General features: G+C 33.9%; 1 protein-coding gene and 1 long non-coding RNA gene across 5 annotated transcripts in view; both read left to right on the top strand.

The window, feature by feature from the left end:
* Positions 1 to 27,992, top strand: part of LOC135213431 (uncharacterized) — a 105,743-nt gene that overhangs the window by 16,011 nt on the left and 61,740 nt on the right. The gene's annotated exons all lie outside the window — the stretch shown is intronic.
* Positions 6 to 21,767, top strand: LOC135213089 (organic cation transporter protein-like). 3 transcript variants are annotated; one of them, XM_064246957.1, is made up of 13 exons: positions 10 to 461; positions 957 to 1,054; positions 1,881 to 2,004; positions 2,325 to 2,433; positions 3,112 to 3,215; positions 4,389 to 4,543; positions 5,947 to 6,115; positions 12,627 to 12,774; positions 13,925 to 14,004; positions 16,828 to 17,087; positions 18,251 to 18,435; positions 19,148 to 19,299; positions 20,264 to 21,767. In XM_064246957.1, the coding sequence occupies exons 2-13, from the start codon at positions 970 to 972 to the stop codon at positions 20,526 to 20,528; spliced, it is 1,836 nt and encodes a 611-aa protein (XP_064103027.1). In that variant the 5' UTR covers positions 10 to 461; positions 957 to 969; the 3' UTR covers positions 20,529 to 21,767. The 3 variants fall into 3 exon arrangements, with proteins under 3 accessions (XP_064103029.1, XP_064103027.1, XP_064103028.1); XM_064246958.1 differs by having other exon boundaries at positions 11 to 461; positions 1,810 to 2,004; XM_064246959.1 differs by lacking the exon at positions 19,148 to 19,299 and having other exon boundaries at positions 6 to 461.

The following is a 27,992-nucleotide window of genomic DNA, read 5'->3' as shown; positions in this document are numbered from 1 at the left end:
ACGGTGGCATTACCTCACTATATTAGAATACCAGTTGTCCTGTCATTGTGTTACTGTCTAGAAGTGCTAGCACAGGGTCAATATTTGAGCGAAAGAAGGACTGACTATCTTCTTCCGAGATCATTTATAAAAGCAGGAATATTAAAGCAACAATAAGAAAGGGAAAAGAAAATAGGAAAGTGAAGGAGAGAAGAAGAATGATCCTCAGATCTTTGTCACTTGATAGGATGGTCGGAATGCTAAATTTAGATTGCTAGAAATTCTATAAAGGGAATCACCACAATCACGTTTTTCTAGTGCTGCTTCTCACATAGAGAGAGAGAGAGAGAGAGAGAGAGAGAGAGAGAGAGAGAGAGAGAGAGAGAGAGAGAGAGAGAGAGAGAGAGTACAAAACTCTGAAAATGTGTAAGTGGTAACGAGAAGAATACCTGAACTCTTCGACTGTAAGGATTATTTTACAGGTAAGTCCACATTCGCTTTTGTTTCCCGTCTATCGTTTGGAAAGTGCCTAATTGACAATTATTATGTTCTAGAATTCCCCCAAAGAAATATTAAGGTTCATATACCAACAATTAATGGTTTAGGTGCAGAGAGATATCTCTCCATAGGAAATGTTCAGTGGTTAATAACCATCTATACTCTTTGTCAATAGTTGGGATAAGCCTGAGTGGTTAAAGTAGCGTTCATTACGACGTAAACGCCAAAACCCTACTCTTTTTTTTTTTTTTTTTATTTTTTTTATTTTTTTTTATTTTAAGTAAAAGTTTAACGAAATTGGGAAAGCATTTGCTATGACAAGTCTTACGAATCAATGGAAGTCAAGTATACCAAACCAATAATATGTTCAAATATTGTGGTACGTGCAGTTAAGTTACTTATTAACTTATCCTGGGAATTTTAGCGGCACAACGAATCTCATCAATAATTTCTCTGTTTACGCATCTCATCTCTCACAGGAAACTGTGATGCATGATGGGAAGCCAACTGGACAGTTTATTAAGCCAGCTGGGAACTGGACGATGGAATGTCATCCACTTCGTTGCTTTGTCTTATTGTGAGTGATTAGTGATTTGTATAGAGTTTTCTAGCATGGGGTTCTACTTAGTAAGTAGCAATCTTTATATATATATATATATATATATATATATATATATATATATATATATAGATAAAAGATCCCATACCCAAAACACTATTTTAACGTTGCAACCATATTTTTCGAAATATTTGGTTGCAACGTTAAAATAGTGTTTCGTGGGCCTTTCATCTTCATATACTGTTGTGTATTACAGTAAAAAGGCATTCATTATATATATATATATATATATATATATATATATATATATATATATATATATATATATATATTTATATATATGATATATGATATATATATATATATATATATATATATATATACATACACACGCATATAATATATATATATATATATATATATATAATATATATATATATATATATATATATATATATGTGTGTGTGTGTGTGTGTGTGTGTGTGTGTGTGTGTGTAAAACACACCAATCTCTGCACAGATAGAACGGTTATCGCACATTACAAAAAAAAATTCTAGTGTATATTTTACAAAGAAGAGATTTCTAGTACATATTTCAAAGCATAAAATATTTAGTTAATTTGCTACATTTTCTATCCTAGAGAATAAATTTTTGCTCCAACTGCTAATAATCTATTTTGCCTAGACATGAAATCACCAAAAAAAAAAAAAAAAAAAAAAAAAAATTCAACGACCACAAAATATTTCCCTTTTCAACATATTTGTAATTTTCAGTTTTTGCCTGAAACCCTGAAGAAACATTAATGGTTACTGTATAAAGATCTTCACGGTGACACACCTTACAGGTTTCTCTCTGCCAGCCTACCACACTTTGGCGGGTGCCTTTTTCGTTCCGAGTCTGAACCACACTTGCAACCCACCAAGTTCTCTCATGAGTAGTAATGACTCAAATGGGGGTCCCTCTGTGTTGTAAGTAAACGTTAATAAGTTTGTTTATTTGTCTATTTCTTCAAAGGTCTTAATTCAAGATGAATTTCATCACTTGTGCTGTTGATGATAAGGAAACATAGATTATAGTTACACTGCCTTCAATCCAATCATAAAAGCACATTCCTCGTGTCGTGTTTGTCGTTTATGGATGCGAAAAAAGCCACTGTATAAAACCAGGTTTAAGTGAATAAATATAAAACAGGAGCTTTCGTTCTTCGCTAAGGTACTCTTAAATTTGGTTTTATACAGTCGAGTTTTTTTTTTTTATTTAAATCTTAGTTTCTCTTCTTGTTTTCCAGCGCATGCAGTTACCTTGCTGTGAGCACAGTTTCTGGAAAAGTTGTTCAAGAAGAATGTACGACTTGGGTCTTTGATAACTCCACGTTCAGTACAACGCTCACATCTGAGGTAAACTACCTGTGCACATAAGGGTTACTAAGGCGGATTGAGTCTTCGGTGTTTTCGCACGGTAACACTGCGCACCGGGCTTGAAATAGTTACGCTTTTTGTAAGTTTTAGGTAAATAAAAGGACATCATGTTGTACATTTGCAACTGAAAAGTGTTCTAATAATTTACTGTATGCGAATTACACCGTTAATATTCGAAATAGGATGTTATTTAAAGCCTGGGACGCATGTGTTACCATGCACAAACACCACAGGCGGATGGACAGCTGGAAAAAAACAGAGTATAGTTACTGTAGACAGAAAACTGTCCCAGATGACAAGTAATTAGATCTTTAAGCCACAAATGTAATAAACTGCAACATTTATACGAGTCTTAACGAAAATATTCTCTGTCTTATCGCCACATTTGGAATGAAAGTTACCTTAATGAAATATATGTCCCTCATCGTAATTAATTACAAGATACGTTAAAATGGTACGTGACTTAGGCCACAAATGTAATAAAACTACGACACTTAAACGACTCTTCATGAAAAAAAAATGTATATCTTTTTTTGTAGCTAAATTCAAAATCAAACGCATCATTGTTGTGGAAGTGAGTATTTCCAAATCTTATCAAGTTTCACAGACTACCTGTTCGACGTAGGCCTATTATTTCATTTATTTCTCCTTCTGCAGTTCAAGCTGGTATGTGGAAGGGCGTACCTCAGGGCCACCTTCAGCGGAATATATATGTTCGGTGTTCTGGTTGGCGCTCCGCTCATTGGCCTTCTGGCTGACAAGTAAGATAACTAACTTCATTTATTTTATTCTCTAAATACAAGTAAGATAACTAACTTCATTTACTTTCTTCTCTAAATACAAGTAAGATAACTAACTTCATTTACTTTCTTCTCTAAATACAAGTAAGATAACGAACTTCATTTACTTTATTCTCTAAATACAAGTACGATAACTAACTTCACATACTTTCTCTAAATATAAGTAAAATAACTAACTTCACTTACTTTATTCTCTAAATACAAGTAAGATAACTAACTTCACTTACTTTATTCTCTAAATACAAGTAAGATAACTAACTTAATTTACTTTATTCTCTAAATACAAGTAAGATAACTAACTTCACATACTTTATTCTCTAAAAACAAGTAAGATAACTAACTTCATTTACTTTATTCTTTAAACACAAGTAAGATAACTAACTTCACTTACTTTATTCTCTAAATACACAAGTCACAAAGCTATGCATATTACAGTCAAAGCACAAAGGTGCCCATACTTTAACTCCCTGACGCTGGTACGCACTAACTGGCTGTGACATTTTCTTAATAAATGTGTTATCTTTATTATCATCGCTATATTTGTAATGGATAGGCACGTGTAGTACTTAGCAGGGTATCTTGAAATGAGGTCAGTCCCATCGCAAAAAAATCAACAGCACCAATGTAAAGCAATTCGCTAATCCGTACAAATCAAAATGCATTTTGATAATTAGCCACTGTGATGTCTTCTACAGGGTTGTCCATAAAGTCCCAGTACCATTCTGTGAAATAAATACTTGTAATGGTAGTGGGACTTTATGGACACCCTGTATATTCTCCAGGAACTCTGGCTATCAAGTAAATCAGCATTTTCAAATACTTGTTACTAATTGCATGTCATTTTTTTTTTATTCTACCTTGGGTTGAATTATGGACACCCTGTATATTCTCCTGGAACTCTGATTATCAAACAAAGCATCATTTTCAAATACCTGTTACTAATTGCATGTCTTTAAATATATATATATATATATATATATATATATATATATATATATATATATATATATATATATATATATATATATATATATATATATATATATATATATATATATATATATATATATATTTTTTTTTTTTTTTTTTTTTTTTTTTTCATTCTACCTTGGGTTGAATTTTCTTCTCTTCCAGATATGGTCGCAAACCCACCGTTGCTATCGGGTCACTGATGTATTCAGCGATAGCCATAGCTTCCTGCTGGCTACCCTCCTTTTCCACCCTCCTCACAGCTCGTTTTCTGATGGGCACAATGCATTCGACAATCATCACGGCGGGCTACATTCTCGGTAAGGAAGTCTCTATAAATGCATACTCCACCACCATGGAAGTCAATGTATAGAGAGGGACAAGATCATACTTAGAAGGTCAAATGTCAATGTCGAATTCGTCTTCGGTAACACCATCTGTATTGCAACAGATGTGCAAAGAGATTCAAAGGTCAAACAGGGTCAAACGGTCAAACGGGGTCACGTTCGTTTTATTATTTTAGGTGCTTGTTTGTTTCTTTGTATGGTGTTTCTACGTTGCATGGAACCAGTATGGTTATTCAGCAACGGGACCAACGGCTTTACGTGACTTCCGAACCACGTCGAGAGTGAACTTCTATCACCAGAAATACACATCTCTCACACCTAAGTGGAATGCCCGAGAATCGAACTCGCGGCCACCGAGGTGGCAGGCCAAGACCATACCGGTCACGCCACTGAGGCGGTATTATTTTGGATGTAAATATAAATTTCAGAAAAAGAAACCACTACGTGTAAATTCAAAAGATATAAGCGAGATAGCTTCAATCGATATAAAGCAAAATGCTAAGTAATGAAGCTATAGTTGCTTGGGGAAAATAAAACTAGAATAGCTGCGAATATTTTTCTGACCAAATATATTGGGAATCCGGCAGCGAATCCTTATAGTGGTTCATCAGCAAAGAAGAAGAAGAAAAAAAGCCATTTATAAAGATTTTAAAAAGTTTCTTTTGTCATATAGTGGTATCTTTTTAGAAATCTCCTTTGAGAGACGTGGCTTTATAAAAACATGAAAAAAGAACTGAAAAACAGGCCATTTATAAAAATCAAAGAGGGTTTCTTTTGTCATATAGTGGTATCTTTTTAAAAACCTCATTTGAGAGACGTGGATTTATATATAAATATATAAAAAAGGCCATTTACAAACATCGAAGCGGTTTCTTTTGTCATATAGTGGTATCTTTAAAGAAACCTCCATTGAAAGACGGGGATTTATTTAAAAAAAATAGGCCATTTATAAAAATCTCAAGAGGTTTCTTTTGTCATATAGTGGTATCTTTTTAGAAATCTCCTTTGAGAGACGTGGCTTTGGAAAAAATACTAGGCCAGTTATACAAATCGAAGGTTTTTTGTTTTTGTCATATAGTGGTATCTTTTTAGAAACCTCATTTGAGAGATGTGGATTTATAAGAAAAAAAAAATGGGCCATTTATACAGATGAAAGTGTTCTTTTTTTTTTTTTTTATCATACAGTGGTATCTTTCAAGAAACCTCATTTGAGAGACGTAGATTTATAAAAAAAAAAAAAAAAAGGCCATTTACAAAAATCGAAGAGGTTTCTTTTGTAATATAGTGGTATCTTTTTAGAAACCTCCTTTGAGAGACGTGGATTTAAAAAAAATGAATAAAATAAAACGTACCCTTACATGCCCTGTTCTTCGCAGCTTTGGAAGTGTCAGAGCCCCGTCTCCGATCTGTGATGGGCATCGTGCTGTACCTCCCTTGGGCGATGGGCACGATGGCCCTCGGGGGATTCGCTTACTTCGTCAAGGACTGGAGGAACCTACAGCTGCTCATCTCACTCATGTCGTTGCCTTTTCTTCCAGCTCTTCTGTGAGTCACCCACTGGACTTTGTTTATGTTTATATTATCTAGAGGCCTCAATTTCAAGTAGGCTTTGTACGTAGGCTTGTTCCATATGAATAGGTGTTCATGTTGTGTTTTAATAATAATAATAATAATAATAATAATAATAATAATAATAATAATAATAATAATAATAATAATAAAGAAGAATCTATATAAAATTAATGCAGCTGAGGCAACAATCATATTTAAAAAAAAATACTAATAATACTAATAATAATAATAATAAACTCAAAATATATATATATACAGTAATCCCCATTCTCTGTGACAGAAATTGTATAATTGCAAACAATCACATAGAAACAAATACACATTAATATATATATATATATATATATATATATATATATATATATATATATATATATATATATGTGTGTGTGTGTGTGTGTGTGTGTGTGTATAATATATATGTATATATATATAATATACATACATATATATATATATATATACATATATATAATTCGCATATCCTTTAAGAGGAGTGTCTCCACAGCAAAAGAAGACAAAATTACTGACATATCCGTCCATTACCTGCTAAATCAAAGATGAGCCTCTTAAGCAGAAAACTTCTGCAACATTAACCGCACCACACCTAAACACACACACACACACACACACACACACGCGCGCGCGCGCACACACACACACACATCCGTCAAGAATAGATACTCTTGCTTCCTTGTTACTAAGAATAATGTATTTCAAAATAATTTCTTCTCTCCTCCTGTCAATAATTCATTAGCGTCCCGTCCACCTCCAATCTTTATTCTCATCTATCGCCAACATTTGCATTTAAGTAAACCAGCTCAGCTACCCTCTCAACAAATCCTTCCAAAAAGATGATTTACTCTATTCACGAAACATTACACCTTTCAATTTCACTTTCCCATTCCTGAACCACGGAAGTTATTCTGACAGCTTCTCTCCTGTGCATTGTGATACAGCTCTCCTGTCAGGCACATTCTTGGCGCTTGACAACAAGTATCTTGTACTGGGTATAATGAATTCCTAAGGCTTATCTTTACCTTTGAATTATCCTCAAAATATCGCAAAACGGCTGGAGTCTCATCCTGACGTGACTGATCATTTGAGTCGCCAAATCTCTTGCAGCATTATTTATAGAAGTTTAAAGTGTATCCAATAATGAATTCGATGGAATTCGGTGCCACATTTATAATGAGAACGCTTAGCTTTATATTGTACAATTTAAGGATGGAATGACTTGCGAAACAATTTTCATGATATAGACGTCAAAAATGGGTGAAAAGGTACGTGTCCACATACTAGGGCAAAACTAAATTCATATATATATATATATACCTTACCTTACTTACCTTACAGACCTTACATCTTGTTCGGGTTGCCCCAGGTCCCTCAGTGTGAGGCACCTCTAATGTCTACCAGAGAGTTGCTAGTACATCTTCCGGTATATTTTGCATCTTCCAATCTTGGATGGTCTGGGATGCAGTTTAGATATTTGTCGAGCTTATTCTTAAACACATCTACGCTCTCTCCTGATATATTCCTCAGATGAGCTGGCAACGCATTGAATAGACGCTGCATTATCGATGCTGGTGCGTAGTGGATTAATGTCCTGTGTGCTTTCCTTATTTTTCCTGGTATAGTTTTGGGCACTATTAATCTACCTCTGCTTGCTCTTTCTGATATTTTTAGTTCCATGATATTTTCTGCTATTCCTTCTATCTGTTTCCATGCCTGAATTATCATGTAGCGTTCTCTTCTCCTTTCTAGACTATATAATTTTAAGAATTGTAGTCTTTCCCAGTAGTCTAGGTCCTTAACTTCTTCTATTCTAGCTGTAAAGGACCTTTGTACACTCTCTATTTGTGCAATATCCTTTTGATAGTGTGGGTACCATATCATATTGCAATATTCAAGTGGACTACGAACATATGTTTTATAAAGCATAATCATGTGTTCAGCTTTTCTTGTTTTGAAGTGCCGTAACAACATTCCCATTTTTGCTTTACATTTTGCCAACAGAGTTGCTATTTGATCATTGCATAACATGTTCCTATTCATCATCACACCAAGGTCTTTAACTGCTTCCTTATTTGTGATGGTCTCATTATTAGGTCCCTTATATGCATATAGCTTTCTTTCTCTGTCTCCATAATTTATTGATTCAAATTTATCAGAGTTAAATACCATCCTATTTACCTCTGCCCAATCATATACTTTGTTAAGGTCTCTTTGTAGAGCGTTCCTATCTTCATCACAAGTAATTTCTCTACTTATTCTTGTGTCATCTGCGAAACTACTCACTACCGAATCCTTAACATTATTGTCTATGTCTTCAATCATAATAACAAACAGTATTGCAGCTAACACCGTACCTTGCGGCACACCGGATATTACCTTGGCTTCATCCGATTTCTCGTCGTTTGCAATAACTATCTGTTTTCTGTTGTGTAAAAATTCTTTTAACCATCTTCCTACTTTATCCACGATATTGTGTTTTCTAATTTTCTTCGCTAATATATTATGGTCTACTTTATCAAAAGCTTTTGCAAAGTCTAAATAAACCACATCTGTTTCATTTCCGCTTTTCATATTTTTGAATATGTTTTCACGGTGGACTAACAGTTGGGTTTGTGTACTTTTTCCGGGTACGAAACCATGTTGTCCTTTATTAAACAAATTATTTTTTATTAAATGTTTCATAATATTTTTCTTCATTACCCTTTCATACACTTTCATAATATGTGATGTTAGACTCACAGGCCTATAATTACTTGCCTCTAGTCTTGATCCACTTTTGAAAGTAGGGGTAATATATGCTAATTTGTGCTCATCAATATCTTGCCTGTATCTACACTTTGTCTTAATAATATTGCAAGTGGCTTTGCGATAGAATGAACTACTTTCTTTAACAAAATAGCAGGAATTCCATCAGGCCCTGCAGCAGCTCCATTTTTAATTTCATTAATAGCCTGCACAATATCAGCTTCATTAATATCTATGTCTGCTAAATATTCACTATTTTCATCCCTTACTTCTATATCATTATCTTCATTATCTATTCTAGGGGTGAATTCTCTCTTATATCGTTCTGCCAGTATGTTGCAAATTTCCTTTTTTTCATTCGTTAATCTCCTTCAATTCTCAGAGGGCCTATTTCTAGTTCTTCTTTTATTCATCTTCTTCGCATATGAGTATAATAGTTTGGGGTTTTGCTTGATATTTAATAGGGGTTTTTCTTCCAAGTCCCGTTTTTCATTTTCTTTTGATTGTATAATCTTTTGTTCTGCATTTTCTATCTTACTTTTTAGTTCTATAACTTTCCATGCATTTTTTTCTTTTGCAAGACCTTTTTTCCACTTTCTGATTTTCTGGAACAAGATCCTTCTGTCTCTTGGTATGCATGAATGATGTTTACTTTTCTTCTTCGGTATATATTTTTCCACTATTATCTCCAATATTTTATATAATATCTCCGTATTTACCCTTATGTCATCACTTACGAAAATGTTATCCCAATCTTTGTTTAATTCTTCATTAATTTCAGACCATTTTATATTTTTACTGTAGAAGTTGTATTTTCCATATCCTTCCCACTTTTTCATTTCTTGCTTATCTCTATTTTCACTTGCTTTGGAATGAACTGTTAATTCTATGACATTATGGTCTGAAATACTCGCATTATAAACTATTATTTCTTTAACATAATTCATCTCGTTCACAAATACTAGGTCTAAAGTATTTTCCTTTCTTGTTGGCAGGTGATTTATTTGTTGAATGTTGTATTCTAGTAGCATATCTAATAGCTTTCAAATTGCCTCTTATCTTCTGCACTACTATTACTCTCTTTTTTATATGTATAAGTACAACCACAATCTCCTATTCGTTCTTTCCATTCTACGAAAGGAAAGTTGAAGTCACCAGATAGGAGAATAGTCCAGTCCTTGTGATTTCTACATATATCAACCAATTTTTCAATTATTAAGTCAAACTCTTTAGTATTAGGAGGTCTATATATTACTATGTTCATCAATTTTTCAGATTCAAATTCTACCGCTATTAGTTCACATTCTGAGTTACTATATTTCTCATATATTTTTCCTTGTTTTTTGTCTTTCCCATATATTGCGGTTCCCCCTTGATTCCTATTTTTTCTATCTGATCTATAAGTTTGGAACCCTTTTATTTGATCATCATTCCCAGTCTCTTGGGAATACCAGGTTTCACTTATGTTCATTATATCTATTTTCTTTTCATTTTGGGTTAGTTCTTCTAAGTACTCTATTTTTCTTTTTGAGTTACTCGTAACTAAACCCTGCGCATTCATCACTATGATGGTTTGCGTGTTTTCTCCTTCATTTAATACTGGTAGTAATAAGGATTTTCCCATGTCTCTTTCCTGTTATGGTATGTTGTTCTTTTTTTTCATTTCCAGAAATTCTGACATTAAAAAATCCAACTTTTCCATAATATTTGATCTTCCTTCATCATAATTATTAATTTTGTGTCTGAATCTGCAATAATTTTCTCCGTTTCTGCAATATCCTCTTGCATAATAAATACAGTTATTATCTCTTGAGTAGAATTTCGGAGCTGATGCTTTGAAATTTTTTGCTGACACCTCTGCATATCTCATTGGTGGTTTGCTTTTCTCTTTTACCTGATATTCTTGATTTCTCTCTTTATTTGTTTCTTTCTTATTTTGGATTTTATTACTTGGTTGGTTATTTATTTGATTATGATTCATGGCTACAGGGTGCATATATTTGCATTTTTTGTCGAACTTACATCCTTTTCCTTCTTTTAGGTTTTTACATATTTTTGGATGCAGATCTCTGCAATCATCCCCATATCCATCTAAGTATGCACATTTACCATATATTTCATAGTTTTGACATATCTTAGGATGTTTGTAGTAACATCTTTCTCCAAATCTGCAATTCCCTCTTTTCAAAAGGTTGCAGATTTTGTCTTTCTTGTCTATTTTTTCCTCTTTCCCGTCATTGTATAGATCTGGGTAGAGCCTCTTCGGGATTTGCTTTTCTGTTGTCATATCGTAATTTATTTCTTCGTAGGTATGCTGCTTTATTGCCTCATATGTAGTATCAATGAGTATCTCTGCATCCATACTTTTATCTTGTTCTTTGTTTTCCTTATTTTTTTCTGTCATTTCATTTTTGTTTACTTCTCTTCCGTTTTCCTCTTCTTCTTTTTCTTCTTCTTCTTCCTCTTCCTCTTCTTCTTCATCCTCAACTATTTGTACATTCAATCTTGATTTAATAACATTGTCTATCCATGATAGACATGTTGAACAAAAAATTCTTGTATCTTTTCTCAAATCTTGTATTACCTCAGCACACTGTGGATGGGTCGGAATGTTGCATGCAGCACATTTTCTGATTAGGTTTTGTGGATTGACTATGCTATACCAAACCTTACACAGTTTGCATGCTTTTGGCATTCTTTTCCTAATGCATCAATTAGGATATTCACAAGATTCACCTTATTCATTTTCTTTGTCGGAATATGTTGGTTTATGTATATTTTCTTTATGAGTCTCTTGACCACTTGGATTTTATTTGGAACTTCTTCAATTATTTTCAAGATGTTTTCATTAGATTTGTTCCAGTTTGAAGGATTATATCCTTCTAATATATCTATGAATGCTTTTGTATCTTTTTGGTTAGGACTGTTGCTGATTTCATAGATGAGAAATGCCAGTTCCCTTCCTGCTACCTCATCGTATTGCGAATCTGCTAAACACGCCAAATTACGCCACCTCTTCCCGCAGTTGGAACTTACTGCCATCTTGTTCTGATTTATAGTATTACACTTGATAAACTAACTTAGAAGACGCTTTATCCTACTATTTTCACACTAATCTTATCACCGATAGTTCACGAACACTTCTAGATATTTCTCAAATTCTAGTCGTATGTTAAACTTGTGATATCTGTTGATTATTGTGACTTCACGCGGGTACGTCTCACCAAGCAAGATGGCTACTACGAGAGAGAGAGAGAGAGAGAGAGAGAGAGAGAGAGAGAGAGAGAGAGAGAGAGAGAGAGCCTATCTTATTTCACATTTTGATGATACATTATTCGTTGAAATTATATATATATAATATATATATATATATATATATATATAGAGAGAGAGAGAGAGAGAGAGAGAGAGAGAGAGAGAGAGAGAGAGCCTATCATATTTCACATTTTGATGATGCATTATTCGTTGAAATTAATAATCGTAGATAATATATATTATATATATCTAATATAATATTATATATCATATATATTATATATATATATATATACGATAGAGAGAGTAAGAGCCTAGCCTATCTTATTTCACATTTTGATGATTTTATATAGTATATGCATTATTCATTGTGGTCAAGAGCTACCCAATGACCTTTTTGCAAAAACTGGAAATGAATAAAACTGAGAGAAATTTCCCTTTTGATTATTATTCCCTCCTTCCACAGGATTCTGGACGAGTCTCCCAGATGGCTGGTTGTGAGAGGTTACTATCATCATGCGTTGCATGTCCTCCAAAGGGCTGCCCGGTGGAATAAGGCCGTCCTACCCCCGCCCCATAGGATACTGCAGATCGTCAAAGGCGGACAGAATGACGTAAGATTCTGCACATCAACACATTTACTATAGTGGAGTCACATCACCCGTGCATCTGATGTCTAGGCCAGTTCTTTACGACGCTCCTGATTGGCCGTTATCTGATAAGCCAATCACAGGGCTGGAAACTCTCAGTCTCTCTGGAGAGTTCATAGGCAGGATGTATGTATGTTCCACCTCTCCTGAGGGATGCCTTTGAAAGACTTAGCCCTCAGGAGAGGTGGAACCTACATCCTGCTTTTGTGAACTCTCAAGAGAGACTGAGAGTTACGGGGCTGGAAACTCTCAGTCTCTCGCAAGAGTTCCCATAGGCAGGATGTATGTTCCACCTCTCCTGAGGGATGCCTTTGAAAGACTTATCCCTCAGGAGAGGTGGAACATACATCCTGCCTATGTGAACTCTCTCTCTAGAGAGAGACTGAGAGTTTCCAGCCCTGTGGCTGGCTTATCAATAGCCAATCAGGAACGTCGTAAGGGACTGGCCTAGACATCAGATGCACGGGTGATGTTAATCTATTATAGCCTCCCTCTCTTATGTTTAGTTTTGACAATCACAAAGTAGCCTATTTGCTTAAATAAATAGAATGTTCTGCACTTGAATCAATACCATTTTGTTAGAATTTAGATTTTACAGTAGTTGCAATTATGGTTAGTAGATGCTGATGTTTATACAAATAATATATATATATATATATATATATATATATATATAATATATATTATATATAGATATATATTATATATATATATATATATATATATATTATGTATATGTGTGTGTGTGTGTGTATTTCGGAGAATTCTGTCTCTGAAACATAGTACTTATTTTCTATATTTTGGCGTTTTCATGGGCTCCTTTTATTAGATGGAATTCTGTTGTAACAGACCATTTTTACCAGTCACACTCACATACAATATATATACTATAGTTAACGACAGAAATGTTAGTTTTCAGTAACAAACATTTAAATTTAAACAGAAATCCTGTCGCGTTATCAGAAACCAGATAAAAAGGAAATTACATATCACCAGCACCATCACGAACAGTTTTACTCTTTATTATCGTCGTTATCATTAACATCGTCGTTACTGCTGGTACTACTATCATTAACGTATCTCTCTGAATACTTCTGACTTCTAAAATCCGTAGGTGGCCCTCTTGAAACCCGCCGAAGACAACTGCAAGGGAAATTCCCTCAGCGCCCTTCAGGGATGCTTCATCCTGTTGCGGTAAGTTCTCTCATCCTCTTCTTTCATTTCAACTTAAGTGTTCAGGGGAGGCAGTGCCTTCGTGCAGATAGACATTTGTTTTAGAAAGGCATCGTTTTTTTTTCTTTTTTAGGCATCGGAGATTTTTTTAGTTTTTTCAAAAAGTATCGGAGAATTTTTGTTTTAAAAAAGTATCCGAGATTTTTTGTTTTCAAAAAGTATCGGAGATTTAAAAAAAGTATCAGATTTTTTGTTTTAAAAAAGTATCGGAATTTTTTTTTTCAAAAAGTATCGGAGATTTTTTCTTCAAAAAGTATCGGAGATTTTTTCTTCAAAAAGTATCGGAGATTTTTTCTTCAAAAAGTATCGGAGATTTTTTCTTCAAAAAGTATCGGAGATTTTTTCTTCAAAAAGCATCGGAGATTTTTTCTTCAAAAAGTATCGGAGATTTCTTCTTCAAAAAGTATCGGAGATTTTTTCTTCAAAAAGTATCGGAGAATTTTTCTTCAAAAAGTATCGGAGATTTTTTCTTCAAAAAGTATCGGAGAGTTTTTCCTACAAAAAGTATCGGAGAATTTAAAAAAAAAGTATCAGAGATTTTTTGTTTTCAAAAAGTATCGGAGATTTTTTCTTCAAAAAGTATCGGAGATTTTTCCTTCAAAAAGTATCGGAGATTTTTTCTTCAAAAAGTATCGGAGATTTCTTCTTCAAAAAGTATCGGAGAATTTTTCTTCAAAAAGTATCGGAGAATTTTTCTTCAAAAAGTATCGGAGATTTTTTCTTCAAAAAGTATCGGAGATTTTTTCTTCAAAAAGTATCGGAGAATTTAAAAAAAAGTATCGGAGATTTTTTTCTTCAAAAGTATCGGAGATTTTTTCTTCAAAAAGTATCGGAGATTTTTTCTTCAAAAAGTATCGGAGATTTTTTTTCCAAAAAGTATCGGAGATTTAAAAAAATATATATCAGAGATTTTTTGTTCACAAAAAGTATCGAAGATTTTTTTTTTCAAAAAATATCGGAGATTTTTTTTTCAAGAAGTATCGGCGATTAAAAAAAAGTATCGGGGATTTATTGTTCACAAAAAGTATCGAAGATTTTTTTCAAAAAGTATCGAGATTTATTTTTTTCAAAAAGTATTGGAATTTTTTTTTCAAAAAGTATCGGAGATTTTTTTTTTTTCAAAAATATCGAAGATTATTTTCAAAAAGTATTGGAGATTTTAAAAAAAAAGGTATTGGAGATTTTTTTTCAAAAGTATCGGAGATTTTTTTCCAAAAAATATTGGAGATTTTAAAAAAAGGTGTCGGAGATTTTTTTTCAAAAGTATCGGAGATTTTTTTTCAAAAAATATCGGAGATTTTTTTTTTAAAGTATCGGAGATTTTTAGTTTTCAAAAAGTATCGGAGATTTTAGTCAAAAAGTATCGGAGATTTTTAGTTTTCAAAAAAGTATCGGAGATTTTTGTTTTCAAAAAGTATCGGAGATTTTTTTGTTTTTCAAAAAGTATCGGAGATTTTTGTTTTCAAAATGTATCGAGATTTTTTTGTTTTCAAAAAGTATTGGAGATTTTTTGTTTTCAAAAAGATCGGAGATTTTTTGTTTTCAAAAAGTATCGATTTTTTTGTTTTCAAAAAGTATCGGAGATTTTTTGTTTTCAAAAAGTATCGGAATTTTTTTTTTCAAAAAGTATCGGAGATTTAAAAAAAAAACAAGTATCGGAGATTTTTTTTTATTATCAAAAAGTATCGATTTAACAAAAAAAAGTGTCGGAGATTTTTTTTTCAAAAAAGTATCGGAGATTTTTTGTTTTCAAAAAGTATCGGAGATTTTTTGTTTTCAAAAAGTATCGGAGATTTTTTGTTTTCAAAAAGTATCGGAGATTTTTTGTTTTCAAAATGTATCGGAGATTTTTTGTTTTCAAAAAGTATCGGAGATTTTTTTGTTTTCAAAAAGTATCGGAGATTTTTGTTTACAAAAAGTATCGGAGATTTTTTGTTTCAAAAAGTATCGGAGATTTTGTTTCAAAAAGTATCGGAATTTTTTTTTCAAAAAGTATCGGAGATTTAAAAAAAAAACAAGTATCGGAGATTTTTTTTTATTTTCAAAAAGTATCGAGTTAACAAAAAAAAGTATCGGAGATTTTTTTTTTCAGTATCGGAGATTTTTTGTTTTCAAAAAGTATCGGAGATTTTTTGTTTTCAAAAAGTATCGGAGATTTTTTGTTTTCAAAAAGTATCGGAGATTTTTTTTTTCAAAAAGTATCGGAGATTTAAAAAAAAACAAGTATCGGAGATTTTTTTTTATTTTCAAAAAGTATCGATTTAACAAAAAAAAGTGTCGGAGATTTTTTTTTTTTTCAAAAAAGTATCAGAGATTTTTTGTTTTCAAAAAGTATCGGAGATTTTTTGTTTTCAAAAGTATCGGAGATTTTTTGTTTTCAAAAGTATCGGAGATTTTTTTTTTCAAAAAGTATCGGAGATTTAAAAAAAACAAGTATCGGAGATTTTTTGTTTACAAAAAATATCGGAGATTTTTTTTAATTTTCAAAAAGTATCGATTTAACAAAAAAAAGTGTCGGAGATTTTTTTTTTCAAAAAAGCATTGGAGATTTTTTGTTTTCAAATAGCCTCCGATTTTTTTTCCAAAAAGTAACGGAGATTTTTTTTTTTTTTTTTTTTTTTTTAAGACACCGGAGATATTTGTTCTAAAAAGACATCGGGGATTTTTTCAAGTACAGCAACATAACCCATTAGGCTTCAAGTGCAGACAGCAACGTAACCCAACACAATATCCCGCCATTTTAATAAATGACACTATTTCATTTTGGAACGCCATTCTTTGCAGGACTCGCAGACTCCGCACCATCACCCTGGCCATGTACGTCAACCACCTGATCGTCAGCATGGTCTACTACGGCCTCGCCCTCAGCGGAGGTCAGCTGAGCGACAACCCCTTCGCCTACATGGTCCTCATGGGGTTGGTCGAGGTCCCCGCCTACACTGTGGTCATTCCTATCGTGGTGCGTTTCGGAAGACGCTCTCCCACCGTCTCCTTCTTCCTGTTCAGTGGAGTGGTTCTTCTAGCGCTTCCCTTCATTCCCAAAGGTAAATTAAACTATATATATATATATATATATATATATATATATATATATATATATATAATAATAATAATAATAATAAAAGGAGCCCATAAAAATGCCAAAATATAGAAAGAAAGTTAAGTACTATATTTCAGACACTGCTGTCAATCTCTCTCTCTTCAGGTTTAGGTAATGATGAGAGAAAAGTTACAGAAGAGAGAGAGAGAGAGAGAGAGAGAGAGAGAGAGAGAGAGAGAGAGAGAGAGCTGTCTCTGAAATATAGTACTTACTTCTTTCTATATATTTAGGTGTTTTTATAGGCTCCTTTTATTAGATGGAATTCTGTTGTAACAGAACATTTTTACCAGTCATATATATATATATATATATATATATATATATATATATATATATATATACATATATATATTATATATATATATATATATATAATATATATATATATATATATATATATATATATATATATATATATATATACGAAATAAAAAACTAATGCATGGTTATTTGCTTTGCGTCGCTGTAAGGGTTAGTGCCTTCAGCATACCTCACGGGGAGTACTGCAGGCATAGGTTATTTGCAGCGTCCCTTCGGCCCCTAGCTGCGACCCCTTTCATTCCCTTTACTATACCGTCGTTCATATTCCCCTTTCTTCCATCTTACTTTCCAACCTCTCTGGACAATTGTTTGAACGTTATTTTCAGCGCTGAATGACTTCATACGTCCCAGCGCTTGGCCTTAAACATTCAATTCCGATTCCAATTCCAGTATTTTTTTGTATTCAGCAAAATGTAATATTCGAATTTTCGTGAGGTTATTGTGCTGCAGTGTTAATGCCTTCAGAATTAAGTCCCAATTTCATTTTTCCTACCCATTAATATCCTTCAGGATTCGCGAGCATAAGGGCTTTAAGTTGTCCCTTTCAACGTCCTCCATAAAAAAAAATGAAAAAAAAAATCTTCGTCCTCAAAAAAAAAAAAAAAAAAAAAAAAAAAAAAAAAAAAAAAAAAAAAAAAAAAAAAAAAAAAAAAAAAAAAAAAAAAAAAAAAAACAGTATAGGCTCAAGAAGAAGGCTAAACAAAGCTGCAACTAATCGTAATATCAACCATCTCCACCTCTACAAACTTCCTCTACATCCTTCGCTGCTCCAATCTCACCTTGCAGGATGCGGATGGGTGATGGTGACCTTGGCCCTGGCGGGGAAGATGACCATCACCTCGGCCTTCCAGATCCTGTCGCTCTATTCCTCGGAGCTCTTCCCGACGGAGGTCAGAACCTGGGGCACCAGCACCGCCTTCATGATGTCCAGGGTGGGCTCCGTGGCTTCCCCCTTCATCACAGAGTACCTGGTGAGTTCAAGGAACTCTCTCTCTCTCTCTCTCTCTTTCCCTTACGTCGAGTAGTTAAGTATATACCCTAGTCTAACAAGACCACTGAGCTGATTACCAGGTCTCCTAGGGCTGGCCCGAAGGATTAGATTTCTATTACATGGCTAGGAACCAATCAGTTCCTTAGAAACGGGGGCTGCAGCTTATTGTGTAGGAATCAGTTGGTTCCTTCGAAACGGGACCTACAGCTTAAAGTGTAGGAACCAATTGGTTCCTAAGCAACGGGACCTACAGCTTATTGTGTAGGAACCAATTGGTTCCTAAGCAACGGGACCTATACAGCTTACTGTGGGATCCGCACCACATGATATAGAGAAATGAATTTCTCTGGTTCCGCATTGGCAGCAGCGGGGAGCGAACTCAGGCCACCAAATTGATAGTTGTTTGTTTGTATGGTGTTTTTACGTTGCATGGAACCAGTGGTTATTCATCAACGGGACCAACGGCTTGACGTGACTTCCGAACCACGTCGAGAGTGCACGCACTTCTATCACCAGAAATACACATCTCTCACTCCTCAGTGGAATGCCCGGGAATCGAACTCGCGATCACCGAGGTGGCACGCCAACACCAAGCCGACCACGCCATTGAGGCGCTCTGGTAATCTGTAGTCAATTCGTTCCCCTTCCTGCCTTCCTTCTTTCCTTCCTTCAGCCTCTCCCTTCTTCCGCAGGGCACCTTATGCATGTGGGCACCGTCGGTTGTTTTCGGCGCCGCCTCCGTCGTGGCTGGGTTGGCCACCTTGGCACTCCCGGAGACGCAAGGAGTGGCACTGCCAGACACCATTGAGCACCTGGAGAAGAGGGTGAATCTGACCCCGAGCAGGTAAGTGTTCCACGGGACCCAGGAACCTCCAATGAACAAAGGTCCACATCTCCTTCATCTTATGGTCATTTAAGCTGAACATTTCAATATAAACCGTAAACGAATGGTTACCTAATTCATCTCCTTCATTTTATGGTCATTTAAGGTAAACATTACAATACAAACCGTAAATGAATGATAGGTATTCTTGACGCTCAGAAAGACCAAGTAATTCCTATCCTAAGTCGCCCAAATTAATATTTACAAGGCATGTATTCAAGCACAGACGTTTTAACACTGGCACACAGATGTTAATACTGGCATAGAGAATCTACAGAGAGAGAGAGAGAGAGAGAGAGAGAGAGAGAGAGAGAGATGACAAATAAGCTTGATGAATGCAATGTTCGAGGTGATACTACAAATCATTATTACATATAATAATAATAATAATAATAATAATAATAATAATAATAATAATAATAATAATAATAATAATAATTCTAATAATAATAATAATAATAATAATAATAATAATAATAAAAAAGGCAATTTTTTTTATTTCCAAGAATATCTATCGATATTTCAAGGATTATCTTTCGATAATAATAATGATAATTAACAATAATAATAACAAAAACCTCCTTTACCATCTACAGGAATATCTTTCGATATTTCCAGGATTATCTTTCCATAATAATAATTAATAATAATAACAAAAAATGCCTCCTTTATCATTTCCAGTATTATCTTTCGATGATAATAATTAATAATTAATAAAAAAAAACCTCTTTTATCATTTCCGGGAATATCTTTTCATATTTCCAGGATTATCTTTCGATAATAATAATGATAATTAATAATTAATAACAACAAAACCTCCTTTATCATTTCCAGGAATATCTTTCGATATTTCCAGGATTATCTTTCGATAATATTAATGATAATTAATAATAATAATAACAAAAGCCTCTTTTATCATTCCCAGGAACATCTTCCGATTCCTGATGAGAGACCCACCAGTCCCGACGCGGTTCAACAACTTACCCCGGACTCCAAGAAACGAATCTTCGGTCGTGCAGCAAGCTCGCCAGAACTACAGTCAGCAGATCGCTGCGATACGCGAACAGCTGCTGCTGCAACAGCAACAGCAACAGCAACAGCAGCAGACTCACCAACAGCAGCAGCAACCCCTGCTGCATGCATGCCCCCATGCCAACTGCCCTCATAATGGAAGGATGTCTCCCATTTGACCATGATCGATGTACTGTCTATTGCCTTTGCAACGAGATTGTCAGCTGCCCTGATCTGGGGGGGGGAGGGGGCAGGGGGTGCAGAGCCTTCAATAGGGTGCACGGGTGTTGCTTGACCTAGGGTGACCCGGGGTGTTATATATAGGTGATTGGTCTAGGTATGAAGTATATTGGGTTAGAAATGTATCCTCATGCTAGGTTTTGAAAGTGCTGCGTTTGATTCGAATTGGGAAAGTTACGGGCGTAAAATAAGTTTACGGGGTATTTGCGTGAAATATGTTTACGGGGTATTCACGTAAAATAAGTTTACGGGGTATTCGCTTAAAATAAGTTTACGGGGTACTCGCATAAAATAAGTTTACGAGGTACTCGCGTAAAATACGTTTACGGGGTACTCGCATAAAATAAGTTTGCAGGTTATCTGGTCTGATAAAGAAATGATTCTAAGCTGAGTTAAAGGATCACCTGTCCACTCAGAACTGAGAAATTATTTTTTTGCTAAAGGCCTGTCTACATCAATTTTGATGATTTGTCCAAAACGAGTTAGAAACCAAATTTGACCTTCACTTAAAAATAAAAAAAAATTAAACTGGGTATATAAAATACAGTTTAAAGATAGTTATACTAGTTCGGTCCAGTCTAAATTCGTCAATTTGCACGGCTAGATTGCTATTCTGTTAATTGAATACCCTAATTTTGACCTGGCTTTGAAAATGGGGATATATGCTAACACGAGTTCACTTACCTTATTCAGTCACGGGTTGTATGTCGCATATTTGTTATTTTATGTTATACTTAAGTTAGTCAAGATTTAATAAAAAAAAATCAAATACGAATTTTCAGCACACAAAAAAAAAAAAATCAAATATGAATTCTCAAAGAGAAAAAAATTATCAGACAGATTATCAGATACGAATTCTCAAAGACAAAAAACTTATCAGACAAATGATCAAATACGAATTATAAAAGACAAAAACAATTATCAGACAAATGATCAAATACCAATAATCTAAGACAAAAAACTATGGGAGAAATTATCAAATACGAATTATCAAATACAACAAAAATATCATACAAATGATTAACTACGAATTGTCAAAGACCATAACAATTATCAGACAAATGATCAAATACCAATAACCTAAGACAAAAAAAAATTGTGAGAGAAATGATCAAATACGAATTATCAAAGACAACAAAAAATATCAGACAAATTATCATATACGGATCATCAAAAACGTAAAACATTTTGGAAAGAATTTAAGGAAGACTTTGATTCTTAAAATTATGAATTAAATGTAAACCTTACCATAAATTACTGAATACTATCACGATGCCAAAATGATCAGGGTCTTTCAAAAAGCCAGTGTGAAACTTCACAATTTCTTAACAAAACGACTAACTGAAAATAAATTCAAAGTACGAAGATGAAACTTGAGTTTCAATCACCTTAATAATTATGTTAATTTCCTTCGGGTAAAGGAATTGATTCTTACGAGGTACTTAAAAAAATAAGCAGAAAAAGTTCTGTAACAAAGTCAAATAAAGGCTGAAGGCTTATATATATATATATATATATATATATATATATATATATATATTATATATACATATATGTAAATATATATATATATATATATATATATAATATATATATATATATACTATATATGTACTATATATATATATATATATATATATCTATATATATATTATATATATATGTGTGTGTGTGTGTGTGTGTGTTATGTAATTTTGTTCCAAACAACACACACACACACACACACACGTATATATATATATATATATATATATATATATATATATATATATATATATATATATATATTCTTGTTGAATACAGAAACAGTAATCACCGGAGCCAAGCAACATAGCATGATGCAATGCACGCAGCGCAGAGAGTGTGCGGTCGAAAGCAACAAGGCAAGCACTTGCTTTGAAAGAGTTTGGGGTCACAGGAATCTGATGCAAATGAAACAAAAGAATAATGAAGCTTTCTTATTCTTCTTCTTTGTACTGCGTTTGTTACGATCATAACGCATGTGAATGACGGACGTTTATATTTATGATAGTTTTTTGCTGTTCTTAGACTTCTGTTTACAAGAAGTTGATAGTGGAAACGGTTCACAGGAAGCATGACGCAACTTCCAGACCGTTTTCATCAGCAGCACGGTCTGGGAGTCTGGTAGACCGTGGTCAGGGGCCGCGCTGAGACTAAAGCACGGCCCCGTCGCGTGATCAGTTGCTGACTTTTCCTTTTTTGTGTGAAAAGAACGGACCCACAAAACAAAGCTTGAGGTCCAGATATGTTTAGACTTCTATTTTTTTCTTTTATGTTTTACGCTTGACAGACTTGAAGCCTGTATAATATATGGTTTAATTTTTCTTTTACGTCTATGTTTGAAAGACTTGAATGCCCTATAGTATATGGTTTAATTCTTCTGTTACGGTTTATGGTTTATAATCTTGAAGTCAGATAATATGGTTTAATTTTTCTTTTACGTTTTATGTTTAAAAGACTTGATTCAGCCGGTATAATATATGGTTTAATTTTCCTTTTACGTTTTATGTTTAAAAGAATTGAAGTCCGTATGATATATGGTTTAATTCTTCTGTTACGTTTTGTGGCTTATAAACTTGAAGTTCAGATAATATATGGTTTAATTTTTCTTTTACGTTTTATGTTTGACAGACTTGAATGTCCGTATATGTTTTTTTTATCTTTTATAGTTTATAAACTTGAAGTCCGTATAATATATGGTTTACGATTTCTTTTACGTTTTATGTTTGACTGACTGGAAGCCCATGTAATATATGATTTATTTCTTCTGTTACGGTTTATAGTTTATAAACTCGAAGTCCAGATAATATGTGGTTTAATTTTTCTTTTACGGTTTATGGTTTAAAAGACTTGAAGTCCGTATAATATATGGTTAAATTTTCCTTTTACGTTTTAAGTTTAAAAGACTAGAAGCCCGCACAATAAATGGTTTAATTTTTACTTTTACGTTTTATGTTTGACAGACTTGAAGCCCGTATAATGTATGGATCTAGTTTTTGTTTACGCCCAATTTTTTCAAAGGAGAGCGGATGGACTGAATCAGGGTAAACAGCAGCAGCGTGATGAGGGTTCCATAGCCTGAGGTGGAGGGAAAGAAACTGTCAATTACTCGAGCCTTGCTGTGATTATCCTGTCTGCAGCTGGTAGGACGGTGCAGACATGGGAAAGACGAAAGAAATACTATATATATATATATTATATATAATATATATATATATATATATAAGTAAGAGAAACGCTAGATTAAGGACAAGAAGTCGACAGGCCTTGTAGAACTCCATTGTTTCTCTTTCCTTCGTGTTGTCTCTATCTATATATTCATTATGTTCATATGTTCGTGATTCACTTATATATATATATATATATATATATATTTATATATATATATATATATATATATATAAGTGAATCACGAACATATGGAACATAATGAATATATAGATAGAGACAACACGAAGGAAAGAGAAACAATGGAGTTCTACAAGGCCTGTCGACTTCTTGTCCTTAATCTAGCGTTTCTCTTTACTTAATATATATATACTATATATATATATATATATATATATATATATATATATATATATATATATATATAGTATTTCTTTCGTCTTTCCCATGTCTGCACCGTCCTACCAGCTGCAGACAGGATAATCACAGCAAGGCTCGAGTAATTGACAGTTTCTTTCCCTCCACCTCAGGCTATGGAACCCTCATCACGCTGCTGCTGTTTACTCTGATTCAGTCCATCCGCTCTCCTTTGAAAAAATTGGGCGTAATGCCTCTTTGCACCCTCAAACTATACTTTTCTCCCCTGCCTCAATTATTTGCTATCTAAAAAAGCAAAGGAAAGTAAAGGGGTTAATCCCAGACGAGAGAGAGAGAGAGAGAGAGAGAGAGAGAGAGAGAGAGTCGATAAGTTTTAAGCGCCATTTCAGCGTCTCTCACACTTCGCGCCAAAATATTGCGTCATCATTCAATAAGGGTGAGAATGGCGCCAAATCTTAGGTGGCTTCCACCTTAACGGATCCTTGCGTGATGGTCCGACCACGTGATTGGTGGGCGGTTGAAATTTATGTGTCTGGGACACAACCATTCTCATTTATTGTCTCTCTCTCTCTCTCTCTCTCTCTCTCATCAGTCATCAGCGTGGTCATCCGGCATCAGGTGATGAGTCTCGTTCGCTTTCATTCTCTTTCTTTCGGTAAAAGTTTCATTATATCTATATAATACAAGCAGGGTTTAATTGGAAACATTACCAAAACCTTTCCATCTTTATTTTAAGAAAAGTTAAATTGAAAACATTATCAAAAACTTTCCATCTCTATTAAAAGAAAATTTTTATTGGAAACATTCCTGAAAACTATCTATCTTTAATATAAAAGAAGCTTAATTGGAAACATTACCAAAAACTTTCCATCTCTATTACAAGAAATATTTAATTGGAAACATTACTATAAACTTTCCATCTTTATTATAAGACAACTCAGATTGGAAGCATTACCAAAAACCTTCCACTCAGTCTCTTTTCTCTCAACAGCAATTCTGTCAAATGTCGATAAGTTCAATCGATAAATTGTAAAACTGCTAATAATTGAATGTCAAATCAATACCGAATCGACTTGTATTCATGGATGGCTTTGACCTTCAACATCACGTTCATAACTGCCATTTTTCATGCACAGTAAGCCCTAGCAAGCGTTACTTATGATATTTTCCATTCAAAAACAGAGTATGAAAGCAGCAAATATTTCTCAAAACAGTAGCTGTAAATACAATACATAAAATATACATACATTTATATATATATATATATATATATATATATATATATATACATACATACACATACATATATACAGACACATATAACTGGCTGACCTAACCGGGGCTGCCCAGGAAAACTGTGAATGACAACCAACAAACTCTCTTTCTCTTTCTCTCTCTCTCCAAATCCCCTCTTCTCTCACTCTCACTTCTTCTCCAACATATTCTTTCCCCTTCACTCTCTCCCTTTTCTGGGCTGAACTTGGACTTGAAAGACATCGGGAGTGTCACTATTCATCTCAGCAACCTCAAAAACTATGGATTAGACACTAGCATCTGTCGTTTTTGGTTATTTTCACATGTTACCCCCTTTTAATCCACCTCCCTATTTGGACTATGGTTGGAAAACTATTTTGAAGTAATGCAATTAGCACCAATAGCCTGCGTTTCAAATTTGAACCAAATCGGCTCAAAAGTATGAAAGTTACAACCTTGGGGGTAGAAATAATAACTTTTTAAGGGAGGTTATATATGTTTTTTTAAATAAAATCTAATTAACCTCTGTTTGAACCCTATGTTAGCTTAACCTCTGTACCAAATTCCATACTGACCGGTTCACTTGGAACAAACACACAAACAAACAAACGTGTTTTCCCATTTATGTAATAGATAGGTTATGCATACTAGTACGTGATATATTCATATATACCTAAACAAAGATGTTAGACATCATACAAAAATTTGCATGACCTGATTAGTTTAGAAAGGAACCTAGAGAGAGAGAGAGAGAGAGAGAGAGAGAGAGAGAGAGAGAGTCTATCTCAAAGCCTGCTGATAGCATTGATAGCATTTAACACGCAACATACAATGACAAAGCAAAATGAACTCGGATTGTCGAACCTAAAATGCCACTAAATGACGCGCCATGAGAGGAGAGAGGAGAGAGAGAGAGAGAGAGAGAGAGAGAGAGAGAGAGAGAGAGAGAGAGAGACGTAACATCAGGAATTCCAGTTATTCTTTGGTACTTCCGGCAGATGATTTCTCCTTGCTGAATTTTTTTTTTTTTAATTTCAGCTGCTCGGAAACTGCGTACACAAAGGCCACACATACACATACGCAAGTACACATGCTAACATAATAATGAAATGATAATACTAAGATGTATGCCATGATACTGATAAACAAAAGCAAAGGATTTTTATACCGGTTCCGGTCACTTTCAATTCTACTACTTGTCTAAAACAGAATTATATTATTATTATTATTATTATATTTTTATTATTATTTATTTATTATTATTATTATTATTATTATTACTGATGCTGCTATCACCTTCAACACAACATTACATATATTATTATTATTATTATTATTATTATTATTATTATTATTATTATTATTCACTGAAGCAGTTATCACTTTCAACACCACATGTTTAAGAGGGTCTACTACCTATAATATTTATTATTATTTTATTATTATCATTATTAGTCAGAAGATAAACCCTCATTTATTTGGAACTAGCCTGCAAGTTTAAGCCATTTACCCTGAAATTGAAGCTTCAAAGAATATGGTTTTTATTTGTAAAAAGTTACAGAATGTAATAAGAAATACAGAAAGAAGAGATCAGTTATCCTAAAATTAAATAAATTAAATAAAAACCTAAACTACTATAGTTAATAAATAAATAGACAAAAATGAATTAGTCAGTAAAATGCAAGGTGAATTCTTGTACATACTCGGCAATTGTTATTAAGTGAAACCAAACAAGCAAATGTCTAATTCTTTTTCTAGTTATATTAAAAACAACATATGTCTTTCACGTTCTTTTCAGTCAGAGATAATTCTGAAAGATAAGGGTCCATCTTCCCACAAAGGTTAGGTCTTTTATAAAAAGCATCCTGCCACACAAGGTTCCGAGACCACTCGCTTTCTGCGGAAAACTCATGACCCACACAAAGAGACCTGCTGTCAAAAGTAACGAAATACCTCTTTTGGTCCCTTTTTTTGGTCTTTAATGGTCTCTCCGGGTCGCATATTCCCCGACTGTAACCGAGTACAGGGCCTTCCATGAAAGAGCGAGACGCCACATCTTAAAAACTAACCATAGAATCTTTTTGAAAATAATCTCACGAAGTTTTACACACCCACAATTTTTTATCCAAATATCCTCTCAAAATTAACTTAACCTAACCCAACCTAGGGGCACGAGTTCCTTTCTCCGGACCCCGCTCAGCTGGAGAGCTGTTGTCCGGAAGGGCCAGCTCGGCCAACGCTTTTTGGGAATTGTACCGTTTCTTGAGATTACTCCAGTGATTATAATTATCTTACCAGGCTGGGGACATAAGAGAACTTTACTCCAAGAAGGATAATTAGCAATATAATGGAACCATTTTAGCCGTAAAACTGAGTTTTAACGAAGATACCGATTTGTTTGAATACTAGCGTACACGCACCACTAAACATAAGGTTAAGTCATTTAGCAACTGCACCTAACATAATGTTGCTCTGCAATATAGTGTTCAAGATTCTGTAACAGCCAAACGCAATGTTAATCATCTGTACATAGGAAAATATATGTATAAAATTCATTTTACGAGGTACGACGACACAACTCA

This window comes from Macrobrachium nipponense, chromosome 42, assembly GCF_015104395.2.
Source record: "Macrobrachium nipponense isolate FS-2020 chromosome 42, ASM1510439v2, whole genome shotgun sequence".
In the NCBI taxonomy this organism is placed as follows: domain Eukaryota; kingdom Metazoa; phylum Arthropoda; class Malacostraca; order Decapoda; family Palaemonidae; genus Macrobrachium; species Macrobrachium nipponense.
Note: the sequence above shows the minus strand (reverse complement) of the source record. Positions and strands in the feature narration are given on the sequence as shown.